The 13,219-nt window shown below is 36.9% G+C and overlaps 1 protein-coding gene across 1 annotated transcript; it reads left to right on the top strand.

The window, feature by feature from the left end:
- Positions 1-5,410: 5,410 nt before the first annotated feature.
- LOC128605582 (pancreatic triacylglycerol lipase) lies at positions 5,411-11,799 on the top strand. Its single transcript, XM_053621182.1, has 13 exons — positions 5,411-5,447; positions 5,531-5,585; positions 5,775-5,929; positions 6,404-6,526; positions 6,675-6,809; positions 7,420-7,528; positions 7,705-7,824; positions 7,995-8,114; positions 8,236-8,354; positions 10,237-10,369; positions 10,941-11,052; positions 11,219-11,386; positions 11,671-11,799. The coding sequence occupies exons 2-13, from the start codon at positions 5,531-5,533 to the stop codon at positions 11,735-11,737; spliced, it is 1,416 nt and encodes a 471-aa protein (XP_053477157.1). The 5' UTR covers positions 5,411-5,447; the 3' UTR covers positions 11,738-11,799.
- The last annotated feature ends 1,420 nt before the right edge of the window (positions 11,800-13,219 follow it).

Raw genomic sequence — 13,219 nt, 5'->3', positions numbered from 1 at the left:
GAGTAAATAAACCAGTCAAGAGAGTGCAAAACAGACCAACCATATTAAATATTATAAATTATACTGCTTTCTGTGTATTTAAACCTCTTGATGGTGTGCATCATTCCGTTCACAGTTTCATAACTAGTGATACTCATCACTGTGTTTTATATAGAAAGGTGAGGTGGCTTTTTCCCAGTGTAAGAAGAGATGTCCATGGGTACCTGTTTATTTATAAAGCCATTCTGCATAAATTGCCTCCATACAGTATATCACCTCAGTGTTACAGTGAAAGGTCAGTAATGCCTATAATACCCCATACAAGACCTAATGCTCAGTGTAGCTTGATGAAGTTTATCCTGACCTGGGGAGAGGTCTGTTCCCAAAGTGGAGCCTGAGGACCCCCAGGGGTCTGTGAAGCATAATCAGGGATTTTTTTTTTAGTTTAGTTACAGAGGTGGAAATCACAAATGACAATAATAACAATAATAATAATAATAATAATTATATATATATATATATATATATATATATATATATATATATATATATATATATATATGTAATAATATATAGCTATTATACTTATTGAGTTTTTATAGTTACAAGCCCATTTGACTGGTCCCTTGAATTGAATACCTTAATAACTCAAAAACAAGTAAGCCTATAAATAATGTTCATTTGTAAAACATCCAACTGAACACTGTAATTCCATATTTGGATAAAATCTATTCACACATATCAACTGTACACCTGTACCAACATGACAGATCAGGGTTCTTCAAATCTGTCCCTCAAGGTCCTAGGCTCATCATAAGTAGAGATATTGAGGTTTCCGTAAACAGCTGTATAGCCAAATTTTGTTATGTGCCATGACACAAAAAAGGACATTATAATTAAGTTAAAAAAAAAAAAATACATAGAGGTAATCACTCAAAATTTTTTATTAGGTCAAGCAACCTATATTGGAGGTTGAGATGGAATGACCCATAAATCTGTGGATAGGGGGTCTGTGGAATATATATTTTACTGTTAAAGGTGTACCTAGGTACAAGTTTAATATTTAATTACAAACTTACAGTAGTGTGCATGTACCTCATTCTAAATGAAAGCACTCTCCACGTGTTTCCATAGATTTAAATCTGTACAGGCATTTCCACACTCATGCTATTTTCAACCAGGATTAGCCTGAACTTTAAATGTCCCCACTGACCGGGCTCAGCCTTCCATGGCAGCGTATGTAAAATGCAACTAAATAGAAGTTTATTTATATTTATTTCCATGTTTTAATCATATTAATGATTAACTCAATGTTATGATAGACAGCCTCATAAGAAATGGCTACCCGGTTCAAAACGCCCGTGTGCACTGATCTAAAACTCTTTGCTGCCATCTTCTGGAGATAAAGTGTACTGCGGTTAAAACAATGCTGGGTGTGTTGGTCCTTTCCTGCAAGTCTGTCTGTCGGTATATCTATCTAGCTAGATATCTAACAGACTTGCAGGAACCACACAAAATTAGATAGCTAGCTATCTAATTTTGTGTGGTGAGAATATGATCACCTGTAGTTTCACAGCACAAACGTATGACATACCTTGTTACTGTCAATATGTTAAGGAATAGCCTACTGTGTACTTTAAGATCCAGCTAAAGTCGACACTCTAAAAAAATCTGGGTTATGGGAATATGTCAAACTAGCGATCAGAGACTTCAGATTTCTTTCCTAGGATTATAGGAATATTTTAGGATTCTCAAAATTTGAGAATCGTGGCCAAAATCATACAGCGTGAACCGGAAGATGTTCAGTTTTAATTCTTACATTTAATTATTACGTCAAATATTTAAATGATTTTAATAAATGTCACCTTGAATTGCAGTTGTCTGTTTATTTTGTGAGCATTTTATCAGGCAAACAAATAGCATTTTAGGATAATTGTAGGGAAAAAAGTATAAACAACACGTCTGTGTTATTTTTGTGTTATTATTTAACCCACATTTGGGTGGAAATATTTAACACATAGCATGTGTTAAATGTACTAACACACTGATTGTGTTAAAAGCAATACAAAATGTGTTGTCCTTAACTAGACACACAAGTGTGTTAAAAATGAACACGTGATTGAGTGAAGGTTCGAATCAATATATTTATCCCCAAACCCATTACTGTACAATAGAAAAAGCAAAAATGTGCGATAACAGTCCAGTTTACGTGACATTAAATGCACCGCTGTCTTCGTTCACGTTGGCTTACTTGTTTGTAATGCTCACTGGATTGTAAGTTGGTTACACGTGGGTTTTTTTTTAGGATGTTTTAAACGTCTCCTTTGATCAAAATCTGACGTTTTCACCCTAAATATGACTTATTTGAGTCATTTACTTCAAAGTCTATATATAAACACCATTTTAGCAGCTCTAGCAATACATTTCTGAACCCCTTCTTGTGTATAAATAAAGGAGATACCATGGTGACATATTTGTTTATAATGTGATATATTAAATGTGATATATTATATTTGGTATTTTCAAAGGGTAAAATTAACCCTGAAAATATTAAAACATTTATGAAATAAAATTAACCCAGCATTTTTGTAAAAATGAAACCATCCATTGGGTTAAAAAAAACCCAACCCATTTACAACCCATCTTGATGGGTTAGTTTAACCCAAAATGCGTTCTGTCCTATATTTACCCAGCCGTTGGGTTAAGAATAACCCAATTTGGGTTGTTTTTAACCCAGTGTTTTTTTTTAAGAGTGTATCTAGAGCACGAGCCTCTTTTATGGCATGCCAGTTTCCGAACAGCTCGAGGACAATCAAACAAGCCTGCTGTAAATCATTAGCCCATCAGGTGATTACTGCTTAGGTGATGTGAAAACATAACACATGGTTCCATAAGCAAAAGAAAAGGCAATACCCTTTCTGATAAGATATCAGTGGGCACCAACATTAGTAAAAACATTACATTTTTACTTGATCTTTATATAGATCTTTATACATAAATAATAATAATAAAACTTCATCTTTTTCTTCTTCTGCTTCTTCTTCTTCTTCTTCTTCTTATTATTATTATCCTATTACCCTATTATTTTAATATAATAAGAGCAAACAACATTTGCAGATTATTATAAGTCATAATATTTACACCATAAACTATTTAAAGAATCCCTGACTATTATGTATATTATCTCCATGTGAATGATCTTAAACTATTTTAAAATGACATTTAGCGGACAGAACAAGCAATTGCTTGCCTACTTCTACATTTGCAACCAAATGTGATTATGAAATGTGAAATGTGAGTTTACAAAAAAAAGTGTATTCATTTTATTCAATAGCACTAAATCAGCCTCATAACCTGAGATAAATGTTAGTCATTGCATTAAATCATGAGCTTCATCTTTGCCTCTTTGCTCGCCTGTTCGTCCTTCCACTAATTAATTCTTTGGCTAAATTTCCCATGTTTTCATTAGGGTACTCAATCAAGTTTTCTTTACAGAGGGTGTAAGCACTCTTCTCTGATCGGATGATGGTGTGACGGTGCAGCAGCATTGCAGACAATCTGATTACAAACTGAGTTGTTCAGGCTTATGTTTCATTTCATTATTGCACTTTGATCAAAGTCTAAAATTCACAGCTTGAGGAAACCACAATAAATTAGCTAGCTTTTACTACACTATTATTACCCAACATTATCTCTGCAGGCAGACAGCTTAAGAAATTTTTGAGAAATATATAGGTTGTGATATTGATTTAGGGGTGGATGCAAATGCAGAATACAACTTTAATAAGGTGCAAATAAAACACAAAACAAGACTTACATGAAACCAGGACTAAAATACTGATGGACATACCAAACAACGCAAGACAACCCATGCAGTGCAGAATATGCAATTTATACACAAGTGCTAATGAGCCAAATGTGAATAAATGTGAATAAGGTGAAACAGACATGTGTCTAGGTACAGTCACTGATGGGAATTGTAGTCTTAGTCTTTCTCTGCTATTTACATGACAGACGCCCCCCACCCCACCCCCCCAACACGAGTCTTCCGAAGCACTTAATCAGTTCGGGAGGGGGTCCAGGACCCCCAGACCAGATGTCCCTAAGCACTTCGAAGTTCCACTGTCTCTCATCCCTTGTGGGGCTGGACAGAGGATGCTTGACATGTTCTCTGAGGTTCAGGTGTGGGGTGGTCACTTCCACACCGCAGACAGATGATGTGATATCCCTGGCCTGGCTTGAGTGCAGCGACAGCTACTGAGCAGCCAGCGGGAGGAACAAAGCTCAAGGCAGAGCCCAAGGGGGGAGTGAAGTTCTCCACGAGGCCAGAGGGGGTAGCGAAGTTTTCCGCAAGGCCAGGGGGGGGAAGCGAAGTTCTCCACGAGGCCAGAGGGGGTAGTGATACTCTTCACGAGGCATGAGGGGGGGAGTGATGTCCTTTGTGGAGCAGGAAGAGGGAGCAACATAAGGCGCGAAGAGAAAATGAGCAACGTCTTCAGCTGAGCAGGGAGGCAGAACCACATCGTCAGTCAAGCAGGGAGGCTATTCTCCGTTGACTTGGCAGGCTGAAAGACATCCACAGTAGGGGAGGAAGGGTGGGAGATGACTTCAGCCTGGTTGGAAGGCTCCTTCTTGATATGAGCCCTGATGAAGTACATCACATCAAGCCATTCTCAATTGGCTTTGATTAGGGAGAATCTCTCTTCCTTCTCCCAGCTTGGTTTTTCCCTTTCATAAAGGGCCTCTTGGACTCTGAAAAATTCTGCTGCATCCATTGTTTTCGGTTTTTTGTTCTGTCACAATATTGATTTAGAGGCGGATGCAAATGCAGAATACAATTGAAATGTTTTATTAAGGTGCAAACAGAACAAGATTTACATGAAACCAGGACTAGAATAACATGATACAGATGGACATACCAAACAATGCAAGACAACTCCTGCAGTGCAGAACGTGACTATTTATACACAAGTGCTAAAGAGCCATACGTGAATCAAGTGAAACAGACATGTGACTAGGTGCAGCGGCTGATGGGAATCATAGTCTTAGTCTTTCTCTGCTATTTACATGACAATATATGTATATAATTTCATAAAGTAGAGAGTTCAACATTTAGACAGAAAAACCCAGGTTTGCCATACAAAACAAATGAATATTATTTCAAGAATCTTTCAGACAGTCAGTACCTCAAAACCGGACTTTGATCACATTCAGAGTCCATCTGGTGACCCTAAGTGACCCTACAAATTCAGCTAGAATGTTATGTAAAATCTTTTCTCTTGAGCATTCTGTAAATTGCTCTGTACATAATAAAGATCACAACGGAAAGCTCAGAGGAGGTGTTTATTTATGCAGCAACTTGTGCCAGTTCTTCACCTGTACTTTTCCCACTTTCACATCTGATAACACAGACACATAGGGTATATAGGGAGCTGGGGAATATATCTCAGTTTGCTGTCACCATTAAAGTATGTATTTGTATAGTTTAGATGCTTAACAGATAGGGTTTGATTTGTATTCTGCTGAAGTATGTTTTGTTTTATGATTTCAGATGTGGATTTTATGGATTGGAGGACTTTTAAACTGCCTTGTTGGGGCGGTATATGGTAAGAACCAAACCAATTTAACTGACTTTCAGTAAAGAATTGACACATTGTTACAAAATAAAAAAACAGTATATGCCTATAAATATTTCACAAAAGAGACACTAACTTTATGAACCATAAAAACAGGTATTAATCTTCGGCACACTGAAGCAACATCTTTAGTTTTCATTTGTATGAATTGACTGGCAGGTGCGGAGGTATGCTTTGACAAGCTGGGATGCTTTTCTGATGAGATTCCATGGAGTGGCACTACTGAAAGACCCATCGCACGCCTACCATGGAGTCCTGAGAAGAACAATGCCCACTTTCTTCTTTTCACACGACAGAACACTGATTCCTACCAGGTAAGTCTAGACTTCTAGGCAAATACGCATTGTGCCCTTCTGTATTCTACTCAAAGTCTAAACAGGGCTTAAAAGGTGCAAAATCATATTTGGTGCATAAGCACAAATTTGTTGGGATGTCTAGAGCACAGTAACAGTCCGTTCTGAGTTGAAGTGGGTGTGTTAAAGCAGGGAAAACACTAGCATGTGTAGGATATTGGATAGTCCAGGACGAGGACTGGGAACCTGTGGTGTAGAATATGAACTTGTTAATACATCATCACATCACTGATAAATATCCTTTATGTTTGAATACTAAAGTGAAGTGATTTAAATTAATTATCTCCCAATGCTTATATGAGACCAACAGGGTATGAAAAATGAGTTTCTTAATGTGACATAGCCTCCCTAAAGTATTATTTAAGGAGTAACATCAAAATGATATCTCTTTTGAGATAATATAAACATTTTGTTAATTGTTTTTTTCTTCTTCAGGAAATCAGTACAAATGCAAATGTCATTGCAGGGTCTACATATCGACCAAGCAGAAAGACCCGTTTTATAACCCATGGATTTATTGACAAAGGGGATGAAAATTGGCTTCTTGACATGTGTAAGGTAAAACCAAAGCAGTATTTAGTGTACTAAAGTTTGATGCTTATTATTTTTATCTCAGTATATTCTTAAAGGTACTTTAGCAATGCTTTGTTTCTTTTATTTAAAGTCTATGCTTTCATCATCTCTATGTATAATATCTGTCTCTTAGCTTATGCTGAGCCTGGAGGATATAAACTGTATTTGTGTAGACTGGAAATCTGGTTCAAGGACACTGTACACACAGGCAGCGAATAACATTCGAGTGATCGGAGCTCAGATAGCTTATATGATTTCCATCTTTAAGGTAAGTTGGATAGAAATAACTCATAGATGCCTTATGTATGTCTGTGGTGTTAATAGTTTATTTATTTTTTTCAAAACATATAAAAAATAATTATTCATTATATAACAACTTTATAATGCCCTAAACCCTGTGCTGTATGTAACTGGTTCGGCTTCTAACTGAACACCTGCACTCACAGCCATTTAAAACAGGAATCATCACACGTCAGGAGCACGAACAACAAAAACATAAGTTTCACACATAAATTTAATTGTTCCATGAGAAATAAGAAATTAAATGGATTGCCTTTAAAACATGTTTTTACAGTACTCTAATTCTTTTGAGTGGCACATACTATTATTATTATTATTATTATTATTATTATTATTATTATTACTGTTATATTTGTCATTTTATAGGTTTAATAAAATGTTTATAAAATGTTTGCCATATTTGTTGACTTTTTTCTTGAGTATTGTGTCCTGTGTTTTAATTATGCATTTATGGCTATTTGGTCAACCTCAGCTGGTTTATATATATATATATATATATATATATATATATATATATATATATATATATATATATATATATATATCCATCCCATCTAAATATACTGACATGACTGCAGGAAAGTTTCCAGCAGAATCCTGAAAATGTGCACATTATTGGGCACAGCCTGGGTGCACACATGGCTGCAGAGGCTGGTCGAAGGACACCGGGGCTGGGAAGAATTACAGGTATTACCATTGGGCTGCACTGAATGCAGAAATGATAAGAAATTACTTAATTGTGAACAGTGTGTATCATATCTACACATTTTGTAAATACAGCCAAGAGTAACTGTGAAGATACAAAAAAGTTGTGTAATGTGTCTTTCCAGAAATCTTTTCAAATACTTTTGTTTCATTTTAAGGTTTGGACCCGGCTGAACCTTATTTCCAGGGCTGTCCTCCTCTGGTAAGACTGGACCCCAGCGATGCCCTGTTTGTTGATGTCATTCACTCAGATGCGCTTCCTGTGATCCCCTACCTGGGTGAGATTTTGGACAGGATTCTGTTTACTTACTGCTTGTAACAGATTTGTTGACAAGTCTGGTGTTTAAGTGCTTTAGCTCACAGTAATAAAAAGTGACCAAATTAATATAAAGTATATACATATAATGCAGTCTGCACTCATATTGTTAAATATTCCATTTCCTTTTAGGATTTGGAATGTCTCAAGCTGTTGGACACCTTGACTTTTACCCAAACGGAGGAGAAAGCATGCCTGGTTGTGAAAAGAATATAATCTCACAAATTGTTGACATTGATGGCATTTGGGAAGGTGAGGCACCATATTAATAATATTCCAGGCTTCTAATATGCATAATCAACCTGATCTCATTGATAATTGTGATTATTGATGTAATTATTATTAGTGAGTTTCTTTTCTGCTCCTTTGTTAGGTACCCGTGACTTTGTTGCCTGCAATCATCTGAGAGCCTACAAGTACTACAGTGATAGCATCCTAAACCCCAAAGGCTTTCTAGGATACCCCTGTTCTAACCAGAACATGTTTGAGTCTGTAAGTACGCAGTCTGAGTAAGATGAACAATTGCAAGAATAAGTAGAATTAGACATATTTATCATTCCTGATTTAATAAAATAAGTGGTCAAGGAGTTAATGTCTGTACTTGTGACTGAAGGGCTGTACATGTAAATCCCAGGGCTGCCAATGTTGGGCTTTTGAGCAAGGACCTTAAACTGCTTAGCTACTGTATATCTTTGATGTTATTGTGCCTCAATTTTATGTCACTTAAAAGTGCTAATCTAGAGAACACCTGTAAATATTCCTGGTTTTAGACTGGCTTTAGACTTTTTAAAGTGGTAGTAAAAGGTGCAGAACCTGTCACCACACATGCCATTGATATGGTTTTGAACTGTTTCTATTTAGAAGTCGATTTGGGCAGAGCTTCAATTGATGAACTTGTTTTTATGAACTTTCTTTCTGCAGCGGTCCTTGCTAATAACATTTTCTCTAAGGTTGGGTTAAGCAAAACAGTCTAGCAGACGTAGGACAGGATCTCATATGATTGTATCTCCTGAGGGACTGCTGGTTGTTGTTCACCTGACTTCTTCTGTTTTTGTGTATATCTCATACTAAATAGTTTTAGCCCGTCAAACGAAATACAACATAAAACAAAGGCAACCTGAGTAAACACACAATATATATTTATTATTTTTTTATTGAAGCAAAAAAGAGTTATCTAATATCTATCACCCATGTGAAAAACTAACTGCCCCCTTAAACTTAAAATCTGGTTGTTCCACCTTTAGCAGCAATAACTGCAACCAAATGCTTCTGATAACTGGAGATCAGTCTTTCACTTACTTCTAGGACTAGGACTTACTCCTGTGATTTGGATCATTGTCTCGCTGCATAATCCAGTTGTGCTTGAGTGTCAACTTACGGACTGAAGACCGGATATTCTCCTGTAGGATTTTCTTGTAGAGAGCAGAATTCATATTTCTTTCAATTATTGCAAGTTTCTTAGGTCCTGAAGCAGCAAAGCACCCCGACACCCTCGTACTTCCAGCACCATGCTTGACCGTAGGCATGATGTTCTTTTTGTGGAAATCTGTGTTTGGTTTACGCCAAATGTAACGGGACCCGTTTTCCAAACGGTTCTACTTTTGACTCATCAATCCACAGAACATTCTCCCAAAAGGTTTGAGGATCATCAAGGTGTGTTTTGGCAAAATTCAGACGAGCCTTAATGTTCTTCTGGGTTAGCAGTGGTTTTCGCCTCGCCACTCTTCCATGGATGCCATTTTTGCCCAGTGTCTTTCTGATAGTGGAGTCATGAACAGTGACCTTTATTGATGCAAGACAGGCCTGTAGCTCTTTTGATATTGTCCTTGGCTCTTTTGTGACTTGCTGGATGAGTCATTGCTGTGCTCTGGGAAGAATTTTGGAAGGTTGGCCACTTCTGGGAAGGTTTACTACTGTGCCGAGTTTTTCCATTTGGAGACAATGGCTCTCACTGTGGTTCTTTGGAGTCCCAGAGCCTTTGAAATAGCTGGGTAACCCTTCCCAGACTGATGTATTTCAATCACCTTCTTCCTCATCATTTCTGGAATTTCTTTCCATTTTGGCATAGTGTGTTACTGGGTAAGACTGGGTAAGTTTCATAGATTTGGGGAATTAGTAACTATGGGGGCCAATACATTTTCACACAGACCCAGTTGGTATTGAATAACAATTTAGTATGAGATATACACAAAAACAGAAGAAATCAGAGCACTGTATGTAAAAAGAAACAAAAAATAAAACCTTGAACATTTTTTTTCAATAGAACAGAGAAAAGATTCCTGCTAAGGAGTGAAATCAGAAATTAGTTCTATATAAAATATAAAGAGCAGGTACTTCTTGAAGATAAATGGTTTTTGCTAAATTTCTCTTTTAGGGGCATTGCTTCCCATGTGCTTCCGACAGTTCATGTCCTTTCATGGGACACCATGCTGACCAATTTAAAGTGCCAAATGGAGTGGATAAGATGAAGTTCCAACTGAACACAGGCGATGCTCGGCCCTTCTCACGTACATATTTGCATTTCCCACCCTCACTATACAGCTGCTTACATGTGAAACTAAATGCATGTCTCATAGCTAACCATTTTTACAGACTACCAACTGTAGATTTTTGGGAGTTTTTAGCCCAGTGACAGGTCAATATTTGCATTAGGTCTATGTTGTCTGTTTATTTTGAAATATGAAACCTACCTAACTTCATGTGCCTTTGTGCTAACAAACTAGGCACTTATTTATTGCAATGTAATTCAAAAATATGAGCTTATGAAACAGATTTGGCCTGCTAGCCAGTTTTCACAAAAGCAAATGAATCCGTGTTCTCAATTTGCTATTTCCCACCTTGGATGCTGCTCTGTATATTTTGTCAATTTCATTATTCTTACTGTTAGATGGAAGACAAGGTGAACTAGTGTCAACACTACTTTTAAACCATCATGTAAAATGCATCCAACTAATATTATTATTTACTTTACTATAAATGCACTCTATAATGGATGTAACCAGTTATTCCTGTAGGACTGCATATGAAGAACAATACTTGACAGATGTCTGTTGATGATAAAATCCTTTTCCCTTTTAGGTTATCGCTATAAGGTGACCGTCACTATTGATGGCTCTCGAACTAATGTAGGATACTTCAAAGTGGCTTTATATGGTGTTGATGGAAATACTCGCCAGTATCAGATTCACAAGTATGCATCATACACTCTGTAACATGCTCCATTATATTTTATATTGTGTGTAAAACAAATTATAACATTTACAGAACTAACATTGCCATATAAACCACCATTTTGAATCTTTGAGATAATTTTTAAGAAATAACAGTTAAAGACAGCTCTGACTTATTTCTTTCAGTGGCATGCTGTCACCTGGTAGTACCTATGAGCTCCTCATCGATGTTGAAAAGGACGTTGATGAATTGACTCGTGTAAAGTTTATATGGAACAACGATGTATTAAACCCTTTGCTGCCTAAGTTTGGTGCCACTCAAATCATAGTGCAGAGAGGCCGGGACCGGAAAACGTGAGTCCTTTTCTATCTTTTGATCTGGTTAGCCAACACAGGACAGGGGTTTCCAGTAAAGCAATGGCAAGAATAAATAGTAATTGATGATATCTGATGGGCATGATGTATGGTTAAAAATGAGCAGAGAGGACCAAGCTCAATAAATGCCCAGCAAATTAATAGTACTAAAGGAAATTCTTACAGCACTCAAACCCTGTCAAATACAGCAGAACTGGGTAATTGATTTCTGAGAACAATCAAAGGCAACACCGAACTCTCATATCTTTGTTTCTCTGTGACAGGTTCAAGTTCTGTGGAAGTGAGCAGGTGCGAGAGAATGTCCTTCAGACCCTGTCTCCCTGCCAGTGATGTAAATTCAGATAATCGCAAATTTAAGGTTTGAATATAACATCTCAATAAAGCATCTACCATATTATGGCCTTGTATTCATTTTTTTAAGTTCATTTTAATAAAGTAGGACTTTATACACAATTAAAGTGGGTGGCATGGTGGTGGTGCATTGCTACCTCGAAGTCCCAGGGTTCACAGTTAAATCCTGAGCTCAGGTTACTGTCTGTAACCTAGGTTCACTCCAGGTTCCCCAATTTCCTCCAACCGCTAGGTATGTGCAGGTAGGTGGATCGGTGACTCTAAATTGCCTATTGGTGTATTGGAGTGTATGAATGTCTGTGCATGGTGCCTTGTGATGGTCTGGTGTCTCATTGCACTATTTTCTTAGTTAACAAAATCAAAATTTCACTCTTTCTCCACCAGTGACAAAGTTTTGGTACCCACAATGTCCCCACCTCCTCCTTACTATTCAACAACTCCTATCCAAGAGCAGACTCCAGCACAATTTCTCAGCATTCTGAGTGTCCCCAGCTTTTTAAAAATGAGTTCCACAATTACTCTTCATGTCATTTAGTTGAGGATGTGGTCTGCACTCACACATACAATAGTGTACATTAAATAGTGTTCAAATTCAGCCCCAGTATAGCAATTAATGATATTATTTAATAAATGTTGCGTCAATCGGTTGGCAATATACAGTATATCAGTGTGGATATGGTTGAAGGCATATTTAAAACTGATTTTGCAATTCTTGTGGCAGAATGTTTCTAAGAGCAAAGAAGTCACTAACACATTTTGACATCTATTAATTCTCTCAGCTAACAAACTCCATTTACAAAATTCCATCAAAACATGACTAGCTCCTAGTTTAATTAGATGTTTATTGTGGTTATATTTAGATTGCATTTCAAATTCTTATGTTTAATGTTAGAAATTAAGTATACTTTGTTAGATTTTCTGATACAAATTTATTTATTTCTTTGTTTTGTTTTCAATACAAGTGTAAAAATAATTCTAAATAAAGCCGAAATGATTATTGGAAATCCAGTGGTTTTCTTAACTTGGAATTAGCAGCTATGCCTATTTAAGTAAGGAATTCAAAGAATAAAAATTTGGTTCAGTGGGTAGCATTGCTGCCTCACAGCTCCAGGGTCCCTGGTTCCATCCTGAGCCCAAAGGTTTAGAATTTTACATGTTTTCCCTGTATCCATGTGGGTTTGCTCCAGGTTTCTTCACTCCTCCCAAAAACATGCACATGGGTGGGTTGGCTAAGCTAAATTAACTACAGGTGTGAATGATGTGTTAACTATAGATGTGCTTGATGCCCTCTGATTGACCGTTCATGTTGTTTTACCACTCTGTGCCCATTGTTCCTAGGATAGGCTCCAGCTCCATCACAATACTGTCCAGGATAAAGTGTTTCTTGAAGATGAATAAATGATTGATTGACTGACTGACTGAATGGATAAATGAATGTGTGTGATATTTAACCTTGACTTA

This window comes from Ictalurus furcatus, chromosome 3 (genome assembly GCF_023375685.1).
Source record: "Ictalurus furcatus strain D&B chromosome 3, Billie_1.0, whole genome shotgun sequence".
Lineage (NCBI taxonomy): Eukaryota > Metazoa > Chordata > Actinopteri > Siluriformes > Ictaluridae > Ictalurus > Ictalurus furcatus.
Note: the sequence above shows the minus strand (reverse complement) of the source record. Positions and strands in the feature narration are given on the sequence as shown.